This window comes from Populus euphratica, unplaced genomic scaffold (genome assembly GCF_000495115.2).
Source record: "Populus euphratica unplaced genomic scaffold, PopEup_1.0 scaffold837.1, whole genome shotgun sequence".
Classification (NCBI taxonomy): Eukaryota; Viridiplantae; Streptophyta; class Magnoliopsida; order Malpighiales; family Salicaceae; genus Populus; species Populus euphratica.
The window spans coordinates 17,059-38,536 of NW_011500704.1; the positions used below are offsets into that span (position 1 = coordinate 17,059).

The following is a 21,478-nucleotide window of genomic DNA, read 5'->3' on the forward strand; positions in this document are numbered from 1 at the left end:
CAAGTAGAAGTCAAGACAATTTGACTGACAATTCTCTCATTACTATCTACAGGAGTTACGAAACAGGGTTTGTAGTGTTATTATATCAACCAACATTTGATGCTGTGGAGCTGTCCTATCCTCTAGCAATATGGCCTCCAATGAGATGTATGGTATAGAAATTGCATCATGGGCAGTAACCTTTGACAGAGAGACATTAATATGTAGTGGAATATGATGCTTATGGTTTGCTGCTCTAGTAAAATGATCTTTCGGATACCAATAGAAAAAATAAACCTTCAATAAAATGGGAAAAAGTTATGCCCCCATCAATCGGAATATGACGTGACTTGAAGCAATTCCAAGTTTGATAAAAGTTTAAATAATCTAAAATAGTCGATAACCAACACATCCATCACATAAAATAATGGAAACTCAGAGTTGCTCTTACAGATAATATAAAGAAAAGCATAAAATGGCACAGGAAATGTTCACATTCAAAGACAAACCATTCACCTAATAGTTTCTAGATCTGCCATACAAAATGTCTTGTAAATAGAACTAAAATACATTTTTTCCCCTTCCATTGGAAACGCAAAGCACCATTAACAAACAACCAAGTCAAGCAGTGGACTCAATGTAACAGGGTAAAGCTACACAATGGTCCCATTGGCGCATTGGACCTCATTAGGGAAACAGTTACAATTCTCCAACATGGGATCACAATCTATCGAAGTTGTTCATACCTGGCTCTAGAGGCAAAATATACAAGTGTTCTGGCTCCTGCTTCCAATCAATCACCGAAGAGGCACTCATTAGTTGCATTTATACACACCCGTGCTACTTCAACCTTGTACAGTTGCTCTTTGGTGTGATTTGCAGCAACAAAAGTCACCACTTCATTATTAATGAATGATCAAGCATGCCGTTTTATGCCAAGTATCTGAACAAGTTCGGGTTTTCTTTGTCCCTTTCAAGATAGTCTCGAGTAATCAGATCTTCAATCCGTTTTTTAATTGCCTTGAAATCAGGCTGCAAATCCACATTTCAATTTAACCAGTAAGTTCAAACAGAGGAATAAAAAGGAATAAAGATAATGTAGAGTAAACTAAATGTCAATATAAACCTTGAACATGCGGCCCAACTGCTCAACACACTCCATAACCAATTGCTGGTGACCCAAAACTTTGCGACTCTTCATGATGCGCACAATTGAGGCATCAATAGCATACCTTCTATCCTTATCAACATCTTCAATTACTTTCTTCTTTTCATCTACAGGAGGCAGAGGAATCTGAAAGTTGAGCAGAGAAGAAGGTTCATTAGCATTCACATAAAACAGAACAGGAACAAGACATTGTAGAAGCTCTCAGCACCTTGATCCTCCTCATTTTGTCAGTAAATTTGGAGTTGAACTCAAAGTGATCAGTAGGAGATATTATTTTTGTATTTGGCTCTTTGTTTAGAATCTTATACTTCGCGCATGACAGTGAGTGGAGCAGTCTAACAACATCATCATCAGTCAAGTTCAATTGAGTCATGATCTCGGAATAACTTAATCTATCTGAGGAGTTAAAAAGTAACAGTGCAGATGCCTATTAAGAAAAAAAAAAAAAAAAAAAAAAAAACAATATTAGAAATAAAGAAACTTATGGAGAACCTGCACTTCCACCCTGCAATCAGAACAAATAATAAGGAAATATGCAGCTAAATTCATTAACATAATACCTGGTAGGTTGTCACAATCAACTCCATGATTTTTTGTTCAAATTTTCCGATAAGATTACAAGTACCCAAAGAGTATATCCAGGTAAGTTTCCTGTGCTTCGTTTTTATTTGATAAAATTCCCTAAAAACTTCAACACACTTGACCTGAAGCAGCAGCAACAGAAAAAGGTCTGCATTAGTAACTCTGCCAAGATGCCAACCTTGGAAAACCACATATCAACCCAAAAGCAATGACCAGTTAAACTAAGGCATAAATTAATGAGTATACCATCTCTGCTGGAAGGTTCAGATCAAAAGACTTGTAACTAGGCCAGAAGCCAGTTGTCAAAACAGTAACTGTCAAGTCAATCCCAGGATTTGCATTTGGGTTGTTGTTTAGATACTCCTCAAAACTGGTTTGGTTTTCACGTGCTAATGTCAAATCCGTAACCTAGAAAACAAAATCCAATTACTAGAAAGAATAACAGTTTGCATCCCAATCTTCTGATTAGAAGAGATGATTCAAGGCAACTGACCATCCCCTCCATCTTTGAGGTGAATTGCCCACCGCATTGCTGTTTCAGCTTTGTCAAAATGCTTCTCTCATGGTCATCATTTGCACTCTTATCAAAAAGAAGCCGCCGAGCAAGTTTTTTCCTGCCAGAAACCACGCAGCGAAAATAATCCTCTTTGAGTTAAAAACTTCTCCATATAATGTTCAATTAAAGAACCTATACACCAGAAGATGACATTACTCACCTATAAAATTCAGCAAACAGGTCCTTGTCGCTAATATAAGCAAGCAGCTTGACCACCTATGAATCAAGTAAATTCAATTATGAAGTTACATAATAACATGAGCAACACAACCAGGCAATAAAAGCACAACAGACCTTCTCCAGTGTTTCCTCAATGGCCTCATCACTCAGTTTCTCACTCCCACCTTTCTTAAGAATGTTATCGCAAAAGGTTGCTAGTAATTCTGCACTTGAACTTCCAGCAACACCCTTGTTGCAAAAGACCTCAAAAGCTTCCTTGAGGGCCTAAAGAAGGACAAGATTCAGACACAAAAGACCAAGAAGGATATGTTTGACCTTAGAATGTCCGCAATAAATGTTCTGCACAAACCTTGTGGAAGAGAGTGTGGTTCTGGAAACAATCATTGACATATGCCAGATATTTGTCATGCAGCTCAATCACCTTCCTAACAAAAACCTGAAGGCCAATAAAATCAGCTTCAATCCATTTCAACAGTGCAGTCAATATTTGGATTTCAAATTGGAAAACTCACCTGTTCTTGCAAACCAACCACATCCTTTTTATCTGCCTGTTAAAAAAAAATAGCAGAAAGCTGGCATGAGAATTACATGAAAAAAAAGAAAAAAGATGAGCATTCCCAAAATACTATGCATGTTTGTGAAAGTAATGTGGCATGCAACCAATTTTGTAAAAAGCACATTGATATTGCAAAATTTGTGTTCTGCTGTTTGAAAATGATCAGATAATCTCAACTTACCAAAACAGACCTGAACCACACGCTTGACTGATTTCTTAGCCTAAAATAAACTCATAAAGATTCTATAACTCCCAGGTAGTAGAAACTAAAAAATAGCTGCATTAATCAACACCAGCTGTCTTGGAGGCAAGTACGACAAATTCAGGCTATCTCTAAGTGAAGAATAAAATTTGTGTTGTTTTCAAGACAGATCACAGACCATCTCATTAACCTTAGGCAAGTTCAGAAACCATGATGCCAGGTTTTTAACCCAGATGAATTCATCTATGGTGCACCAGAGAGCACTTATCCTCAAAATTGCTTTGCATCAAAGCAGTTAGGTGAATGGCAGTGGATGCATGGTCTCTATGTTTATTAAGGGTAAAAAGGGATAGAAAGTGGCCTCAAACAGTTTGTGTCCCAGAAAAGATCCATAAAATTAACTGAGGGTGCCAGCAACAACAGCTTTGATTAATCTATAAGCTTTGGGCTACCATCTTCAGGACAATTCAGCAATGTTCAATGGCAGAGATATCGTCATCAATCTGATAGATCATTCATTTCAGTTTGGATGGTCTGTCTTCCTACTTTCTGGCATATTGTAAAGACAAGAAGAACCAGCAATGATTCAAGATTAGCATACACTCATTCAAGGATAATATGCCAGGGTAAACAGATACCCAACAAGTATCCAAGGAACCATGACTAGGGTATGTAATTAAAGATGCAGAGCAGAAGAAACTTTAGATCCTTAAGCTTGCCAAGGTTATTTTGCTAGCCTTCCTCTTTTTCTAAAGAATGATACCATTGCCATGAATAGTGAGCAAAATATTTAGAAATTGACGATGTTTATAATTCTTAGCAAACTACAATGGTGCAAAAGCAAGCACCAGTTTGTCTTGGAGGCTGATGAGTTAGGGCCAGCGGGTGGCAGGGTTGGATTATGTAATAGAATTGGATTCTGATATTATTAAGACTTTCACCAATTTTTGGAACTTGAATTTGCTTTTCTTCATGCATTCCAAAGCAAGGTGTCATATTCGCATTAGATAAGCCAGGACAGCTGATTTTCAAATTCAATTTAAAAGCAAAGCAAAGAAAAAAAGGGGTATCTAATTATTGACAACTGCAATAGGCAAAACCAGCACATATTGTATGTCTCACCATCCTCATTATAGTCATTATTATTGAAAAACTACTCACCAAATGAAATCTAAAGTTCACCTTAAATCACCAGACTATTAGTGAGAGATTTATGCAAGCTGTTCAAAGTTTATTTAAAGAGCATAACAAACAATCTTAGACACCAAACTGCACAGATTGTGAACTAGGAGAAAAACTGGATTTTTATCTCTAATTTTTATTGGGTGGGAGAGGCAATAAAATACAGATAAGAGAAAAGAATTTCACCAGAAGCCATATTAAGTAATTCACAAATGTAAGAATAGTCATTAAAAGACCTACCTTCTTATTGCTTGCTGCATCTTCAGCCTGTTTCACCAAAGCTGTACCTTCAGAAGTGACATGCTGCATTATGAAACGGAAACCATCTTAGAGAAGAGGAAAAAAGAAAGGAAAAAGAAAAGACAGGATCAACAAATGCCTATTTCAGATTGCCCAAGGAAAAGAAATATTAATGCACGCCTACCAACCTGCTTAAATATACCAGAAACAGGATCTAAGCCTCGAGGTATTTTAGAAAAGAGCCTGAACATTCTTGATAAATCCTCCACCTAAAACAGCATGAAACAAAGAAAGAAAGCAGCAACTTTTAAATAATTTGGAATTGCACCAAGGAGAAAAACAGCTAAACAAATGTATTAAGAATACCTTGTCATCTCTAAGCAAAGCATGGCATCCAGAGTGCTCTTTTTCAAGCAGTTGGGTGGCATATACAGACAACAACTCATGTTGAACTTTCTGCAGAGAAGAACATACATCTTCTAATACAGCAATAAGATTTCAACAAGAATAAAAACAAGACCAGCACATCAAGTCCTAAAACCATGCAACACAGCTGTGCTTGCACCCCTGAACTGAAATCCCATTTTACAAGGTTTTCTAGTATTTCGTGTGACAATACCATCACTAATAAGCAACTAACTACCCAAAAACATAAATTCACAACATGCAATCAACTACAAACCTCCAGCAATTTTGGCTCGCTACTAGAATGCAAGTAATGAGAAACCCTATCTTTCTCCCGTTTTAGACACTCCTCGGCCTGGAATCACCAACAAGATGCATAAGATACTATTTGCACAAAAGAACATTTCAGAGGGGCGGGATTCTTTTTAACTCATTAGCGGAATACATATCCTGTTTACCTTTAGCATGTAATCTGGGCAAGAATCATCAAGGATCCAGTTTGATGCCTTCCGAAAATAATAAGCAGCTGTATCTTTAAGCATCGCTGCTTCAAAGTCATTTTCATAGTAATGCATCTGTCCCATTCCAATTTCAACAAATATATCTAAGACATTCTTCAATAAAGCTCTGTCAATCTGCTCTCCTTCACGCTCTTGATCAATCTGATTAGGAAAATCATGCTAACTAACTTGTCCATGGGTTAAAAAAAAAAACCATACATTTAGGAGAAACAATATGACCCTACCAGAGAAATTACAGCATCCCTCACTTTCCCATTCAGTTCCTGGTACACCTGGAGTCAAAAGACATGATCCATAAAGTTACATTATGATGTATCTTTTTGAAAGAGGATCATCAAGTCAAACAGAATAAAATGTAGTTTCAATTGGTACAATGGCTCAAGAAGCAATGGAAAGAAAATATTTCCTTTGTCAACACAGAATACAGAAAAAAACATACAATAACACTCAGCCATGACATACCAGATCACGGAAGCAAGTTAGTCCAACTTCATTAAGTGGTGGAAGTGACCTCCGGGCAATGAAATAGCGGTCAAGGTAATGGAAGAAGCGAGAAAGCCACCTAACCATGACTTTATGGTTTGCCCACCTTTTAACTAGCTCTCTTAACATAAACTCATCATGCTTCTCCCTTAACGATGGCAATACCTGAACCAGAAAATAGATGATTAATTTGTGAGAGATTGAGAGGAATTCATTAGCAAAAACACAGCAGATTATTACATCCTTAATATAATCAAAAGAAAAATAAGACCAATCCATTATACATCTACATGTATTGTGTTGACGTAAACAATAACCAGTGGTGGTAACAGAGGTTGAAAAGGTATTATCTTCCGGTAAAGGAAGGTTCTATCAACATTTCAGCAATCCATATGGAGGAATCTTACATTTGAAACAGAAGGAAGACCAAAAGAATAGATGGGGGACATCATTATGGTGTTCAAAATGTGCATAAGAAGATTTCTCACTCTCCCAACCTACCTACCTAATGTACATAACACATCATTATCCCCTTTTGAAAAGGGAGGCTATTCTGCTCAAGAGTATCAAAAGATAGAAATGCATAACATGTGTTTTTGGAAAGGGATAGAAAGTTCAGATGACCTTCTCAAAGTACGAGAGTATTACATCAACCTGGCTCACTTTTGAATCAAATCCAAAACTGATTCCCATGAACACATGAGACCCACCCAACCCAAACGCACAACTAGCCAGGGGGATTGAATTTAAGATGCCTGATTTCTGAGCCACTGCCTCACCTGTGTTTTTCTAGTCCATGATTGTGAAAAACATCACAGTTTCAAGAAGCAGTTATGTTTTCCAACCGTGTCATTCGGCATGACATAACATAAAAGACACGGTTGATTCACCAAGATATTTCAACTCCAGCAATAGGAGATGCTATCAATAATTGGTAGACTGCACTAGCATTTAAAAATAAATATTTCCTTAAAAAAATCGATTAAAAACCATAAATAGCAACTTCTCAACCCCCAGGCCATATGGTGTTTGACATGAAAGCATATGCCAAGCAAACAAAGTTTTCAAAGCTGTAAAAACTAGACATGTAGTTTCTTGGTCAAGAGGCAGACCACAGAAACAAGTTGACATTTCTTCTTGGTGAGAATTAAGTTTGATTCTAAACATGAAGAACAAATTTATGAGCAGACATTATTCTGCAATTTTGATTATATGCTCCTTACCGTTGAAGTAATGTATTCTTCAAAAGACTCCCGGTATTTGTCGTATAGCTGCTGGGAATAATCATGAGGGGGCTTCTGCGTACACATGTTGTAAATGGTTCTGCAAACAAAATGAACGAAATAACAACATCATCATCATCATCAACAACAACAAAAAACCAAGTCAAAACACACGCTAATTCACACAGGTAAACATCAGCAAAAACAAAATGTGGCATAAAAGCGTTTACGTGTATAGCATCATGTAGTCCTCGGAGCTGAACTGCGGCTCTTGCAACCCTTCTAGGATGTTCTTCAGCTTAGTAATTCCCTTTTGCATAAACTCCCATCCTTGTTCAAGATCAATAGTCTTCCGCTCATTTATCGCCATACTTTCAAAACCTCAATTCCAAAATCCGAATACCAACACCTGCAGAATTACAACTAAAAATTCATATATCTCATTTCACATCTTAACACAAAACCACAATATATTCTACAAAAAACAACGAAACATAAAACACTTAGCAAGCAATTAAATTCACCCAAGTTTATAAGCAAATAGTCAATATCCAGCCACAAAAAGCTGGAAATCAATCTCATCAGGAATGAAAATAAAAACCCTAATTTTATTTTCAACAAACAAGAAATCCCCCCAAAAAAATTCACAACCCCTGAACCAAAATGGCAGTAAAAAAATCCCCCTTTTGACGCAAAACCCTAATTCTCCAGAGCAAGACCAAAAACAAACTAACTAAAAAACTAAAACCCAGTTCGATTCACGATCAGAGAAACTACCCTAACACTAAAAGTCCTAATTTTTCACACATTTCAAGCGAATCCTAAGAATTCCAAAATCAGAGCCTTCAAACATAAACTATCAACAAAATTGATTAGAGGGGAAAAAAGGCAATCCATTTAACGTACAATAGCGATCAAAGAAAAGAGATCGAGAGAATTAATCCCAAATCGATCGATTGAAAGAGAAAAAAAGGACCTGATTTTAATTTATTTTTTCATTTTTCTGAACGAAGTCATAGAAGAAAAGGAAAATCGTGGACAGAAGAGGAAGAGGGACAGGTCGGATTCCGACAGGGCATTGATTTAAGGAAAGGTTGGTGAGAGAAATGTATTATTATGTGCTGTGTGTGGTGGCCTTGTTTTCTTCCATTCAGTTCTTGGATCCTCCCATTTTCTTCTCTAATTATTCACTTACACCTTGTTTGTTTGGCGGAGTTGATTATTTTCCTAAGAAATGTTTGGTATTTAGATGAAAAAAACACTTTGTAGTTATATCATGAATTGAAAATTATTTACTAATGATTTACTTTTTAAGTTTATTAAAAGAATAAGATCTAATAAATAAAAAAAATTTAAATAAATGAAATTTAAAAAGTATATATTTTATAAATTATTTCAAATAAAAATTAAAGAATTGTTTTGAAAATTTAAATTAATTAATAAAAAATAAAAAAAATTATTTACTTCATAGCACATAATATACACCTTTTTAGGAAGGAAGTGTCACTGAGATTATCATAATCACATCAAAGAATGAAACCTTTAAATATAATACACAATCTCATATATTGATATGTTTAATATATGTGCAAAATATTTTTTTATTTTTAAATTATATTTTATATTTATAAAAATACTACATTTTCTCTTAGTCAATTTAATTATTACTAAGAAGCTAATATAGAAATCCTATAAACTCCTGGAACCTGATTTAACAAATTTAGTTATCTGACTTTATTTTATTTTTTTGTTGATTTTTATTTTTCAAAGTTAAAAGAAGAAAAACAATTTCTTTTAAAAAGGCTTATGTTTTTTTAATTAAAAATCACTTTTCATTTATCACCTTTTCTAAAATAAAACAAACATGAAAAAATTAAAAAAATATATAAAAAAACATTTTACATTAAACAAATGCTCCATTAATACATATTACATATGATATGACATAAGGTATAGTTAATTGATTGGTCAAATTAATTCAAAAAAATTAAAACAATATCATTTAAAAAAATTTAATTATTTTTAACCTAGTTGATTGAAACACAAGTTGATTCATTAGATTAAATTAGATCAAAAACTTTTTTATATAGTAGAGTTAAATCTCAAATTAACCAACTTGAGTGATTCATTTAGTCCTTTCTTAAAGAAAAAAAAGGTATGAGTTTGTTTAGTTAAATTGAAGCTACTTGTTACAGTGACTTATGATTTTTGTGTGATAAAGCAAGTTGCAAAATTAATTTTTTATTTAATATTATGGAAATAATTATTTTTCAAATTATTTCTTGCTTAAAAATATATTAAGATATTTTTTTATTTTAAAAAATTTATTTTTAACATTAATATATTAAAATAATCCAGAAATATCAAAATATAATTTTAAATAAAAAACTCAATTAAAAAAAATATTATTTTCACTATAAAAATAAGTATACTAACAAGACATATAAGTTTAAAAAAGTTATCAACAAAGATAACTATCCATTCAACCCCTATAAAAATTTATTAATAATAGTTCGGGATAAAAAATAGTATAAAACTAAAGTCATAAAAGAAGTAGGTTAATAAAAAAATTTAAAATTTAAAATAATATTGTTTTGATAGTTTTTTAAATTAATTTAGATTCTAATTTTGTTTCGACGGATAAAATAATATCCAGTTTAAAAAACCAATTAATCAACCTGGCTTAAAAAGCAGGTCAATCAAGTACTAAATCAATATAATATATCAAATTGAGATAAAATAATATCAAGTTTAAATAATTTAATATGACTAATTTGATGTAAATAACAAGTTAAATAAATTATAGATAAATATACTATATCAAAATGGGATCAATACTATAGTGAAAATAAAATCATAAATCTATAATTTCTTTTATCCAAGACATGGCATTATTTGAGTTTGAGATAATCTAAGAATTTTATATCAAGAGCATCAAACAAACACATTTAAACTTATAAACCAGTATAAAATTTTAAGTTTGTAATATCTCATATATATTATTATAATAAATAAAAAGGTAATTTCAAGTTTTTTAAGCTTTCATTGGTTCCAAATTTAAATGGTAAGATAAGAAAAATGAAAAACTAAACCAAATCAATCATTTATTTTTTTTCTTGCCATTCTTAAAAAAAGCAAAATAGTCTCAAAACTCTATAAACAAAAATTTGTATTCTCCCATGTTATTGTTGTATATTGGTTGAGATTTTTTATATTTTTAATAATTTTGTTTTGTATATATGAATAATTTACCAAAAGATATGTGTTTTTTCTAATATTATCTCATCATGTTATTCTAATATGGTTATTGTCAAACACATAAAAAAAATTAACACTAAAATATATGTGTATTTGTGAATATTATTCCTTTTTATGTTATTTTTTCTGAAGATATAATATTCTAATAAAAATGATGTCTTATGTTATTACCAAAAGATGTACTTCTTTTTTTTTTAATTCAAGTGTGTTTATTTTTATTTTTTCTATTTAATTATTTTGAACTTTAATTTTTTTCATAGTAAAATGATTCCTTGTTTATGTATTGATATGACTTTGAAAGTGACATGTAATATGTTGATGTATAGGTCAATCATACTTGAACTTTTTCTCTTTAATTCTATTTTGAGTCTTTTCATTATTATTAAGTTTATATGTTTTATTTTTAACTGAAAAAGAGTATGTAATTCTATTAATTGATTATTTTTAATTTTTAAAACTGTCAAATATATTCATCATATCCTTATATTAATTATATTTAATTATGTAAGAATTTTTTTAAATAAAAACAATAAATAATGATTTATTCAAATTAAAAATATAAAAATAAAAGGATAATTTCCCAAAAACAAATGTGTGGTCTATGATTGACTTGCTAAGAAAATAAAAATTCAAAAGAAATACCAAAAACGCAGGATTTCAAAAGTGCGTGTGTAAACTTGTACAACTTCCTAAAGTACCTTCTCTCCAATCAATTAATCTTTTTACAAGAAATGAAAAGGGATGCATGGACCTTGCCTCTTACGCTGAAGCCCTTTCAAAGAGTTCTTTAATTTAATTTATTTTTTTTTCCTTTTTAATGCAATTATGATCAACTTCCACCACAACATTGTTTAAAATATAACTTTTATTTATTTATTTTATAATTAGTAATTTAATATTTTTGTAAAAGTATTTTTTAATTAAAATAATAATTTTTAATTTTTTAATATCAACACATTAGAAATATCAAACATTACTTAAAAAATTATTAATTTGATTTATTTAATATATCATTTACGGTATATTTATTACCAATTTTTTTTAATTTTAAAAATATTTTTGAAAAAAATAAAATATTTTATTTTTTTCTTTACTTCAAATTAATATTTTTGTATATTTTTAGATCATTTTACTATGTTAATATAAAAAATAATTTAAAAATAAAAAAATATTATTTTAATATATTTTTACATAAAAATATTTTTAAAAACAATCATTATTACACTTTCAAATATTTATTTAATGCATTTTTAATATTGCTTTGATTGAAAGTTTACTCATGAAAACAAGTATCAATTTTGTAATAATGTCTGCTCAATTTATCAAACAAACAAGGAATTCTCACAGGTAATGTTTGAGATAGGTGGGGAAATATTTCAAATCTGTTTGGAAATATAATTGAAATTACATTTCTTTACCCTTAAATTAAAAAAAAAATTATTATTTTTTATATTTTTAAATATTTTGATGTGATGATCTCATAAATATTTTTTTAAAAAATATTATTTTAATACAAATCTAAACAAAAAATACTTTAACTATAAGTGATACTATAATTTCAAACATACTAATTATAATGAATTGTGAAATATGATTTGTACTAAAAGATGGGTAGTCTCTTTTCTTTATGGTATAATTATGATTAACTTTTTTCCATCTTATATATTATATTTATGAGTAATTCTATGTCCCATTTAAAAAGTTTGAAAACTATTCAAAAAGTTATGAAATTATTATATTATTAATTTTTAGATTGAAAATTATTTATTGTTTGTTTAGTATTGCGATATAGAGTATTTTTTAAAAAAATTTTAAATAAAAATACATCAAAATAATATATTTTTTTATTTTTTATTTTGACATCAATATATCAAAACCATTAAAAAAAATTAAAAAACAATCAATTTAATAATTTTTCAAATGAAAATTATTTGAAAAATTAGGTATTGATAAGTTTATATAGCACAAGTAATATTATTATGTGTCATATCAAAATTGTTAAAATAATTTTTTATTTTTTATTTTAAAAAATAATATTAACCTATTATAATAAGTTTATGTGACACGTAAGAGTTGTGTGTGAATTATTGATATTGAGTTTATGATTTCAGAACCATTGAAAAAATTTATATTCAGTACGTAACATGACTATAGAAAAAAATTTAATTTGAATTCAATGGATATTGATCCAATTTGATTTGAATAAATAAGTATTCTTTAAAATAGTTATTTTATCTAATATATAATAATATATAATAGATAGGATATGGATATTGTCAAATCCACCTTAAAATTAACCCAAAATATATATTTATATTATATAGATATATTTTTAGAACATTTATATTTTTTAAATATAATATATACATATTTTAATATTAATATAAAACACACACACACACACACACACATATATATATGTATAATATTTATCATTTAAGATATGTGTGTGTATATACATACACATACACTTCAATTATAATATTAGCAATTTTATTTTTTAATAGATAATGGATACTATAAAAACAAAAACTTTCTACTAATCAAATTTCACCATATGTTATTTTTATATGAAATGATAAAATAAAAATAAAATAAATAATATAAAAAATAAATGAGTCTTTATATATTTCTTGGCTAATAAAAGGTTATTACCTAGAATGAGATATTCAAGATATTTTGTCATAAATGCAATATCTTATCATAAATGCAATATCTCATCAATAAAATTCAACCAATAAAATCATGTCATGTGGTATTGGAAAAGAATATGAGAACCCTTACAAATCCCTATAAATAGAGGGTCTCAACCTAAAAAAAATAAAGAATTTTTGGAGACATAAATTTTCTTCAAGATAAGCTCTTTAAGTAAGAAAGTTCTCTTAAAAGTTCTTAAATCTCCTTCATCAATGCTTGAAGTCTGCAAATAACAAAGCTTTATTGGAACAAACCTAAATGTCACATAAGAGTTCTTCAACAATACTTCGAAGACAAATCAAAAGTACCATTTAAATCATCAAATCACCAAATCTCATTTCACAATATATATCTAAATTCGAGTTCTTACAAAGTACAAATCTTGGCTTGATTTCACAAATAAATCAAGTCACCATATATCAAATTTAAAAGAAGAATCAAAGGATTATCCTATTTTTTTTAAAGAATATTTTAGTTAGAGATTATACCAAGTCATATATTTAATAAAATCATATATTTGTACTTGTATGCTTGTTTAATTTCAAGTATTCAAAATTGTTTCTACAAATTTTTGGTGACTCAATTGGGGAAATCTTTACCTCTTATCTTATTCAATTAAAAAAGAATTTTCAACAAACTCTCACTAGCAATTTGAAGGAACATGATCATCATTGTTGCTTTTAAAAGCAATAAGGTTATTGATTTAAGTCATCGAGGTACCATTGAAGATTCTTTAACCTTGTCATTAAAAATAAAATCCATCGTTGAGTTGTATGCACAAATTAAGTCGACTTTCAAGGTAGCATCAACTTCAAATGCAAGCGGGACACGAGAGCTCACTCCAAAGCTGAAACCATAAGTAACTCTACTACAAAAATCAAATAGGGTGTGTGGAATTTTCTTTTGCACTTAAGGCGAATTCAACAATTCACCTATATAAACTTTTCCATGTCAACCACTAAGCAAGGCTTCTAGTTTTGGTACCATGTTAGTGATGATGATCCAGATTACATCTTTGAAGGATCAAATGGCTAACTTGACAAAATGTGTCGAGGGTCTTTCAACTTCACTCATGGTAAAAGACCATAAGATAGAAAAGTTGATGAACAAACTTGAAAACATGAAAGAAGGAGGCCAAACCTCGATTACTAAGGCTTTTTAAGTAGATCAATTAGATATCATTAAAGATTCTATAATTGGAGTTACAAGGAATATATGTTGTATTACTTATGGTATTTTCACCACGAATCAACTAAAAAAACTTATCAAGGAAACCATCATAAAATCGAGTAGAAAGCTCAATTCAACCCTTATATTCTTATGCGAAGTTGTACACCCAAAGAATTGAACCACTAAGGATGCCTCTAAGCTAGCAACCACCAATGTTTCAATAATTTGATGGCAAAGGAAATCCTAAATAACATATAACTCACTTTCTAGAGACCTGTAACAATGCAACACTGATAGTGATTTCATTATAAAATAGTTCATTCATTCCTTAAAAGGTAATGCTTTCAACTAGTACGCTAACTTGGAGTCTGGCTCAATCGATAGTTATGAGTAGTTGGAATGCGGGTTTCTTAATTGCTTCAACAACACTCATTGTATGGATGACATGATTGAACTCACCAATCGATGTCAGTAGAAGGAATAGCCTGTCATCAACTACATTCATCGATAGAGAAACCTTAGCCTTAACTGAAAAGATTGGCTCATTGAAACTTCTGTGCTAGATATGTGTATTGAAGGGATGCATTAGGGACTACACTATATTTTACAAGGCATTAAAACAAAGTCTTTTAAAGAATTGTGACACGATCAAAGAGTTGATGTCTTATCCCAAGTGCAGGAGTGTCAAAGTAAAATAACCCGGCAAGACCGGGGTCGAACCACAAGGAGGTGAATTATATAAATTACAAATAAAGAAAAAGATTTGAAGAGAATAATAACAGAAAAGGAGTTAAAGAAAGTTTTGGGATGTGATATTGATGTAAGGATTAAATAATAACAAAACATATGTCAAGGTTATAGGATTCACTAATGATATTTCAAATAAATATAATATAAACTCTTTTTATTACTCAACTAGAAACCACACACAAAGGAAGTTCTAATCGGATGATTTCTCGTTATTAGCTCATTATAAATTACTAACATGATCATATTAATTATCTTATCTAAGTAATACCATACTTATAAATATCATCAAGCATTCATGTTGCTAGTTTATGTTAACAACAAATCAAGTTCTTATCATAATAACGATGTCGGCCGAAAACTATGAAGCATCAAGCATTTGATGTACCAAATATTATACAACACAAATCTAAATTAACCATTTAATAAGCAAGGTATTAAGAATTAGTAAGATAAAAAGATAAAACATGTTAATAATAATCTTTCTTGGATATAAACATTTAAAGCTCATGTTGAGTTTATATTATACCTATTCTAACACCATTAGAGAAACCTTTTCACCTTGACATAATTAACTTAGCTAAACATTAAGAAGGAGAAAAGCATAAATAAACAATATAAGAACATAAACATAATATAAGCTAACTAAATATAGGAAAGGAAATGAAAGAGCATAAACAAGAGATTACTATAGCATGAAAGAAAACTTGAACATTACAAAGATGTAGAGAGAAAGCAAGAAGATAACTTTGATCTGAAAATTAATATGACTAAATACATGGACAATGCCTCCTTTTATAGGCTAAGTTTCAGAACTATTGATTGATTGAAGAATTGGTGGGCATCCATTGATTTGGTGGCTGGTTTTTGACATTAATGGCTGCTGGTTTTTTGATATTGTGGGCTGATTATTGATATTGTTGGCTGGCCAAAACGTCATTACTCACATCAGAATTATAGTCAACTGAATTGTGGAAGTTGTGGGCAATTGTCTCAGCTTTCCAACAAAAAAAACCAGAGCTCATTTGGACTTCTAGAACTCAAGATATGAGCCAAAAACTGAATAGTGTTTGAGTTGCAGGACAGCTTCCGACGTCTTCGTTGTTGCTAAGATTTGAGCTTGAAAACGGCAGAACTGAGTCTTTGAGTCCATATGAAAGTTGTAGGTCTATGTCTTACCTTTCCATCGATATAAAATGGACCTAAATCTAATATCTACAGCTCCAGATATGATCAAATTGCCGAACAGTGTTCGAGTTTGGAATGCACCAACAACACTTTGCTAAGTTTGGCCTTCTTTTTATCCTTTCAATTTCAATCCTTAAACTCCTCAATCAATCCTTTTATTTATGTGATAGACCTGCATTTAGGATGAACATTTACCATGAATTAAAGGTATATTATATTTTTAGACTTGCTAATATAAAACATGCTTTTGTTAGGGAATTTAATGATACTTTAGGTGCAATATGATGACATAAATCCTTAATGAGAATGCACTTTTAAGTACTAATCAATAGCTGATATAAAAGGAATTAGTCCTTTGATTTGTACACATAGAGTTTATTTAGAGGAAAATGCTAAACCCTCTAGAGAAATGCAACGAAGGCTAAATCCTAATATGAAAGAAGTAGTGAAAAATGAAGTCATTAAGCTTCTAGATAATGAAATCATTTATCCTATTTCTGACAGCAAATGGGTAAGTCCTACCCAAGTTGTACCCAAGAAGTCTGGAGTCACTGTGATAACAAATGAGAATAATGAGTTAATTCCCACTAGAACTGTTTCTGGTTGGTGCATGTGCATTGACTATAGGAATCTTAATTCAATGACTAGAAAAGATCATTTTCCTTTACCTTTCATGGATCAAATCCTAGAAACAGTTGCAGGTCATGAATTTTATTGTTTCCTAGATGGCTATTCAGGTTACAACCAAATTGAAATTGCATTGGAAGATCAAGAAAAGACTACTTTCACATGCCCATTTGGTACTTTTGCATATCGAAGGATGCCTTTTGGATTATGTAATGCACCAGCCACATTTCAAAGATGCATGTTTAGTATATTTAGTGATATGGTTGAACATTTTCTTGAGATTTTCATGGATGATTTTTCTGTTTTTGGCGATTCATTTGATGATTGTTTGATTAACTTAGAAAAGGTTTTGACCATGTGTGAAGAGAAGAATCTTGTGCTGAATTGGGGAAAATGTCATTTTATGGTAACAAACGGCATTGTACTTGGTCACATTGTTTCATCAAAAGGAATTGAGGTTGACAAATCTAAAATCGAGTTAATTGCAAACTTGCCAACACCAAAATCTCTTAAAGTTTGAGGAAATAAGAAATGATGCATATGAAAATTCAAGAATTCATAAAGCAAGAATTAAAGAGTTTCATGACAAGAAAATACTGAGAAAAACATTCAATGTTGGTCAAAAAGTCTTGCTTTATAATTCTCGACTGCATTTATTTCCTAGAAAATTAAGATTAAGATGGAGCGGTCCTTTTATTGTGAAATATGTGTATCCATATGGGGCCTATGACATCGAGAATCCAAAGAATGACAATGTTTTCAAGGTAAATGGACATCGTCTGAAAGTTTACTTTGACAATTTTTTAGTTGAACATGACTCTAATGAATTGGGTGATCCTGTATATAAAGATTGATTTTATTTTATTTTCTCTCTTTTTGAGTGATTTTTGCTAGTTTCTCTCACCCTGGTCAAATGTCAGATAACGGTACTCCGTAACTTAAGTCTGTTCTTTCAGTTTCCCACAATAATTGATATTTGTGTATATATTTGTGTAATTTTTTGAATCTCTCTTCCAATTCTCATTTTAAAATGGACACTAATCTTGAAAAATTGAAAAAGTATTTTCCCGCTTTGCCTCAGAATGCAATTACAAAAATTTACCATGCTAGATGTGCAAGATTGAGATTGTTAATGAATCATGGAATTCCTGAAGATATTCGCTGGTTGATTGAAGCAAAGGTCCGATTATCAGGTGAGTCCTCTAACTCCTTCATTTCACACATGCCTAGAACAGGTAAAAGCACTTTTGCAAAGAAACATCGTGCAAAACAACTGAAAGTCTGTCATCGATGTGCTAGATGGACTTGTAATACACAATGTTGTTCTTTATGAATGATATCTATAAACCGTGAAGATAAAATATAATTAATTAAGGATAACCTGAGTAAGGAGTCTTTAGATAATCTTCTATTGACTCTTGAGACGCATCCTAGTGGAGATGTGCATCGTGCAATTCATGATTTATGGCCACTATTTCATAAAGAACATGATCGACTTAGTCTTGGGAATCTGACTAAAAAAGACCTTGTTTGCTAGTTTTTAAGAAAACTAGATGGGAAGCCTATCCCCGACCTATAGAGGGTGTTTAAGCCGTTCTTGGACGTAAAACCAAAGGAAGATGTGAGCCACAGTCACAACTACCTATACATACACATGTTTTCAAGTGGCTCCAATTTTGACGTTATCAATGATGTTTTGGGTAGACAAGAGAAGATAAGGATTGTCACCAAGTCAAGAGTTGGCTACCCACTCATTAATTAGTCATCAAATCAATAGTTCCCAATTTTGGCCTATAAAAGGAGGCATTTGCCATGCATTTAGGCATCTTGGTGTCCAGATCAAGATCATGCTGTTGCTTTCTCTCGTTGTATTTTCTGTAATGTTTATGCTTTGCTTTCATTAATATCAAGTTTATGCCTTTCATTTCCTTTCCTTTACTTAGTTAACTTTTATCTTATATATGTTCTTATTTTGTTTATCTATTTTTCTTTCTTTCATTATGTCTAGCTAAGTTAATTATGTCAAGGTGAAAAGGTTACACTAATGGTGTAAGAATAAGTATAATGTAAACTTAATATGGACTTTAATGTTTGATACTAACATGTTTTATATTTGTTATCTTGTTCACTCTTTAATACTTTGCTTGTTAAATGACTAATCTTGATTTATGTTGTATAACACTTGGTACAACAAATGCTTGGCACTTTCATAGCCCATAATGTATGGTATAACCGACACCTGAGCTATGAAAGAAACTTGATTTGTTGTTAACATAAGTTATAATCATGAATGCTTGACGAGATTTACAAGTATTAGCATTAATTGAATAAGATGACTAATGTAATCATGTTAACAATATATAATCTGATTGGAACCTCCTTTGCGAATAAGATGACTAATATAATCATGTTAACAATCTATAATCTGATTGGAACCTCATTTATGTGTGGTTTCCAATTGAATAATAAGAGTTTATACTATACTTGTTTGACATACCATTAGTGAAATCTCTAACCTTGACATTTGTTATTATCATTGTTTAATCGTTACATTAATATTTCTTCTCAAAGTTCTCATCTTCATCTTCTTCTTCTCCTTCTTTTTCTTTATTATTATTATTACTATTATTATTATTGTTGTTGTTATTATTATTGTTGTTATTGTAATTGTTGTTGTAATTGTTATTGTAATTGTTATTATTGTTGTATTATTGTTATTTATAATTTGTACAATTAACCTCCCTGTGGTTCGACCTCTGTCTTGCCGGGTTATTTATTACTTCGACACTCCTGCACTTGGGAGAAGACATCAATCTTTTAGTCATGTCATATATCATATAGTTGACTATGAAAGGGTGAAGCATTTATACCAAATGTTATATAACACAAAACTAGATTAACCATTTAACAAGTAAGGTATTAAGAATTAATAAGATAAAAATGATAAGACACGTTAATAACAAGTTGTTCAGGATATAAGCATTGAAGTCTATATTGAGTTTATACTATACTTATTTTAACACCATTAGTGAAACTTTTTCACTTTGATATAATAAACTTAGCTAAACATAATGAAGAAGAGAAACATAAATAAATAACATAAGAACATAATTATAGTAAAGAAAATGAAAAGCATAAATAAGAGATTAAGGAAACTATACCATGAAATAAAACTTAAACATTACATTCATTCGATTAGATATTGTGGAGATCTGTAGTTCCTTTGCAATTATTTTTTCAATAATATCCCCTTTTGCTAAAGCTTTAAGGATGACTCCCAAAACTTCACTGCCTCCTAAAAATACAGTTATTAACATAACCCCTATTAACCCAAGACTGCCTCCCCCATACACTAAATGAACCTTTCTCTTACTAGTTCCTAACCAAGATGATTTTCTAATTCTGAAAACTCCTTTCTTTTCCAGGACTGGATCCACTGAAAACACAAATATTTCTTATTTGATGACTTGACGAACCTTTCATTTCTACACACTTCTATATCTATTAAATGTGTAGCTTGAGTAGAAATGAAGGGAAGGAAGAGAAGATTTTATAAATGAGAAATTAAAAATGCAATCATACCACATATACATAGGTGATTAGTACTTAAAAGTGCATTTTTATCATGGTTTTATATCATTATTTTGCATTTGAAGTATCAATAACTCCTTAACTAAAGCATGTTTTATAATAATATATCTAATAATATAAGATACCTTTAATTTGTGGTAAATGTTCATTTTAAATGCAGGCCTATCACATAAATGAAAGGATTGATTGATGACTTTAAGAACTTAAATTGCAAGGGCAAAGAGATGACCAAAATTAGAAAAGAGATGTCGGTGCAATCCAAACCGGAACACTTTTTGGTAATTGGGTCATATCTGGAGCTATATATCTCAGATTTAGGTCTACTTTATATAGATGGAAAGGTAAGACATAGGCCTAGAACTTTCATATGGAGCCCAAGATCTAAAAAGGCCATTTTCAAGTCCAAATTGTAGCAACAACAAAGAAGCCCGAATCTGTCCTCCAGCCCAAGCACTGTTCAATATTTTGGCCATATCTAGAGTTCTAAAAGTCCAAATGAGCTGAATGTTTTACACAAGAAAGCTGAGATAATTGTCTACAACTTGCATGTTTTCGAGTGGCTCCAATTTTGACGTTATCAATGACGTTTTGGGCAGACAAGAGAAGATAAGGATTGTCACCAAGTCAAGAGTTGGCCACCCACTTATCAATTAGTCATCAAATCAATAGTTCCCAATTTTGGCCTATAAAAGGAGGCATTTGCCATGCATTTAGGCATCTTGGTTTCCAGATCAAGATCATGCTCTTGCTTTCTCTCTTTGTATTTTTTTTGTATTGCTTATGCTTTGTTTTCATTAATATCAAGTTTATGTCTTTCATTTCCTTTCATTTTCTTAGTTAACTTTTATCTTATTTATGTTTTTATTTTGTTTATTTATTTTTCTTTCTTTCATTATGTCTAGCTAAGTTAATTATGTCAAGGT

General features: G+C 30.7%; 1 protein-coding gene across 2 annotated transcripts; it reads right to left on the reverse strand.

Moving 5' to 3' along the window:
* Positions 1–372: 372 nt before the first annotated feature.
* LOC105116047 (cullin-1) lies at positions 373–8,494 on the reverse strand. 2 transcript variants are annotated; one of them, XM_011013196.1, is made up of 20 exons: positions 8,254–8,494; positions 7,508–7,686; positions 7,278–7,377; positions 6,034–6,219; positions 5,796–5,843; positions 5,509–5,712; positions 5,328–5,405; positions 5,012–5,101; positions 4,834–4,914; positions 4,646–4,708; positions 2,978–3,013; positions 2,815–2,901; positions 2,580–2,729; positions 2,446–2,501; positions 2,223–2,343; positions 1,976–2,137; positions 1,708–1,851; positions 1,356–1,574; positions 1,106–1,273; positions 373–1,011 (listed from the first exon to the last, which is right to left on the reverse strand). In XM_011013196.1, exons 2-20 carry the CDS (start codon positions 7,645–7,647, stop codon positions 910–912), a joined length of 2,235 nt encoding a protein of 744 aa, XP_011011498.1. In that variant the 5' UTR covers positions 7,648–7,686; positions 8,254–8,494; the 3' UTR covers positions 373–909. The 2 variants fall into 2 exon arrangements, with proteins under 2 accessions (XP_011011498.1, XP_011011499.1); XM_011013197.1 differs by having other exon boundaries at positions 8,184–8,494.
* Positions 8,495–21,478: the final 12,984 nt, after the last annotated feature.

What these genes read in the sequence shown, in the direction of transcription:
- LOC105116047 (XM_011013196.1), bottom strand. Translation starts at nt 7,647, where the DNA reads ATGGCGATAAATGAGCGGAAGACTATTGATCTTGAACAAGGATGGGAG. An exon ending in TAACTTGCTTCCGTGATCTG is followed by an intron (nt 5,844 to 6,033) that starts GTATGTCATGGC and finishes TTTTGACTCCAG; the next exon opens with GTGTACCAGGAACTGAATGG. An exon ending in GCCCAGATTACATGCTAAAG is followed by an intron (nt 5,406 to 5,508) that starts GTAAACAGGATA and finishes TGGTGATTCCAG; the next exon opens with GCCGAGGAGTGTCTAAAACG.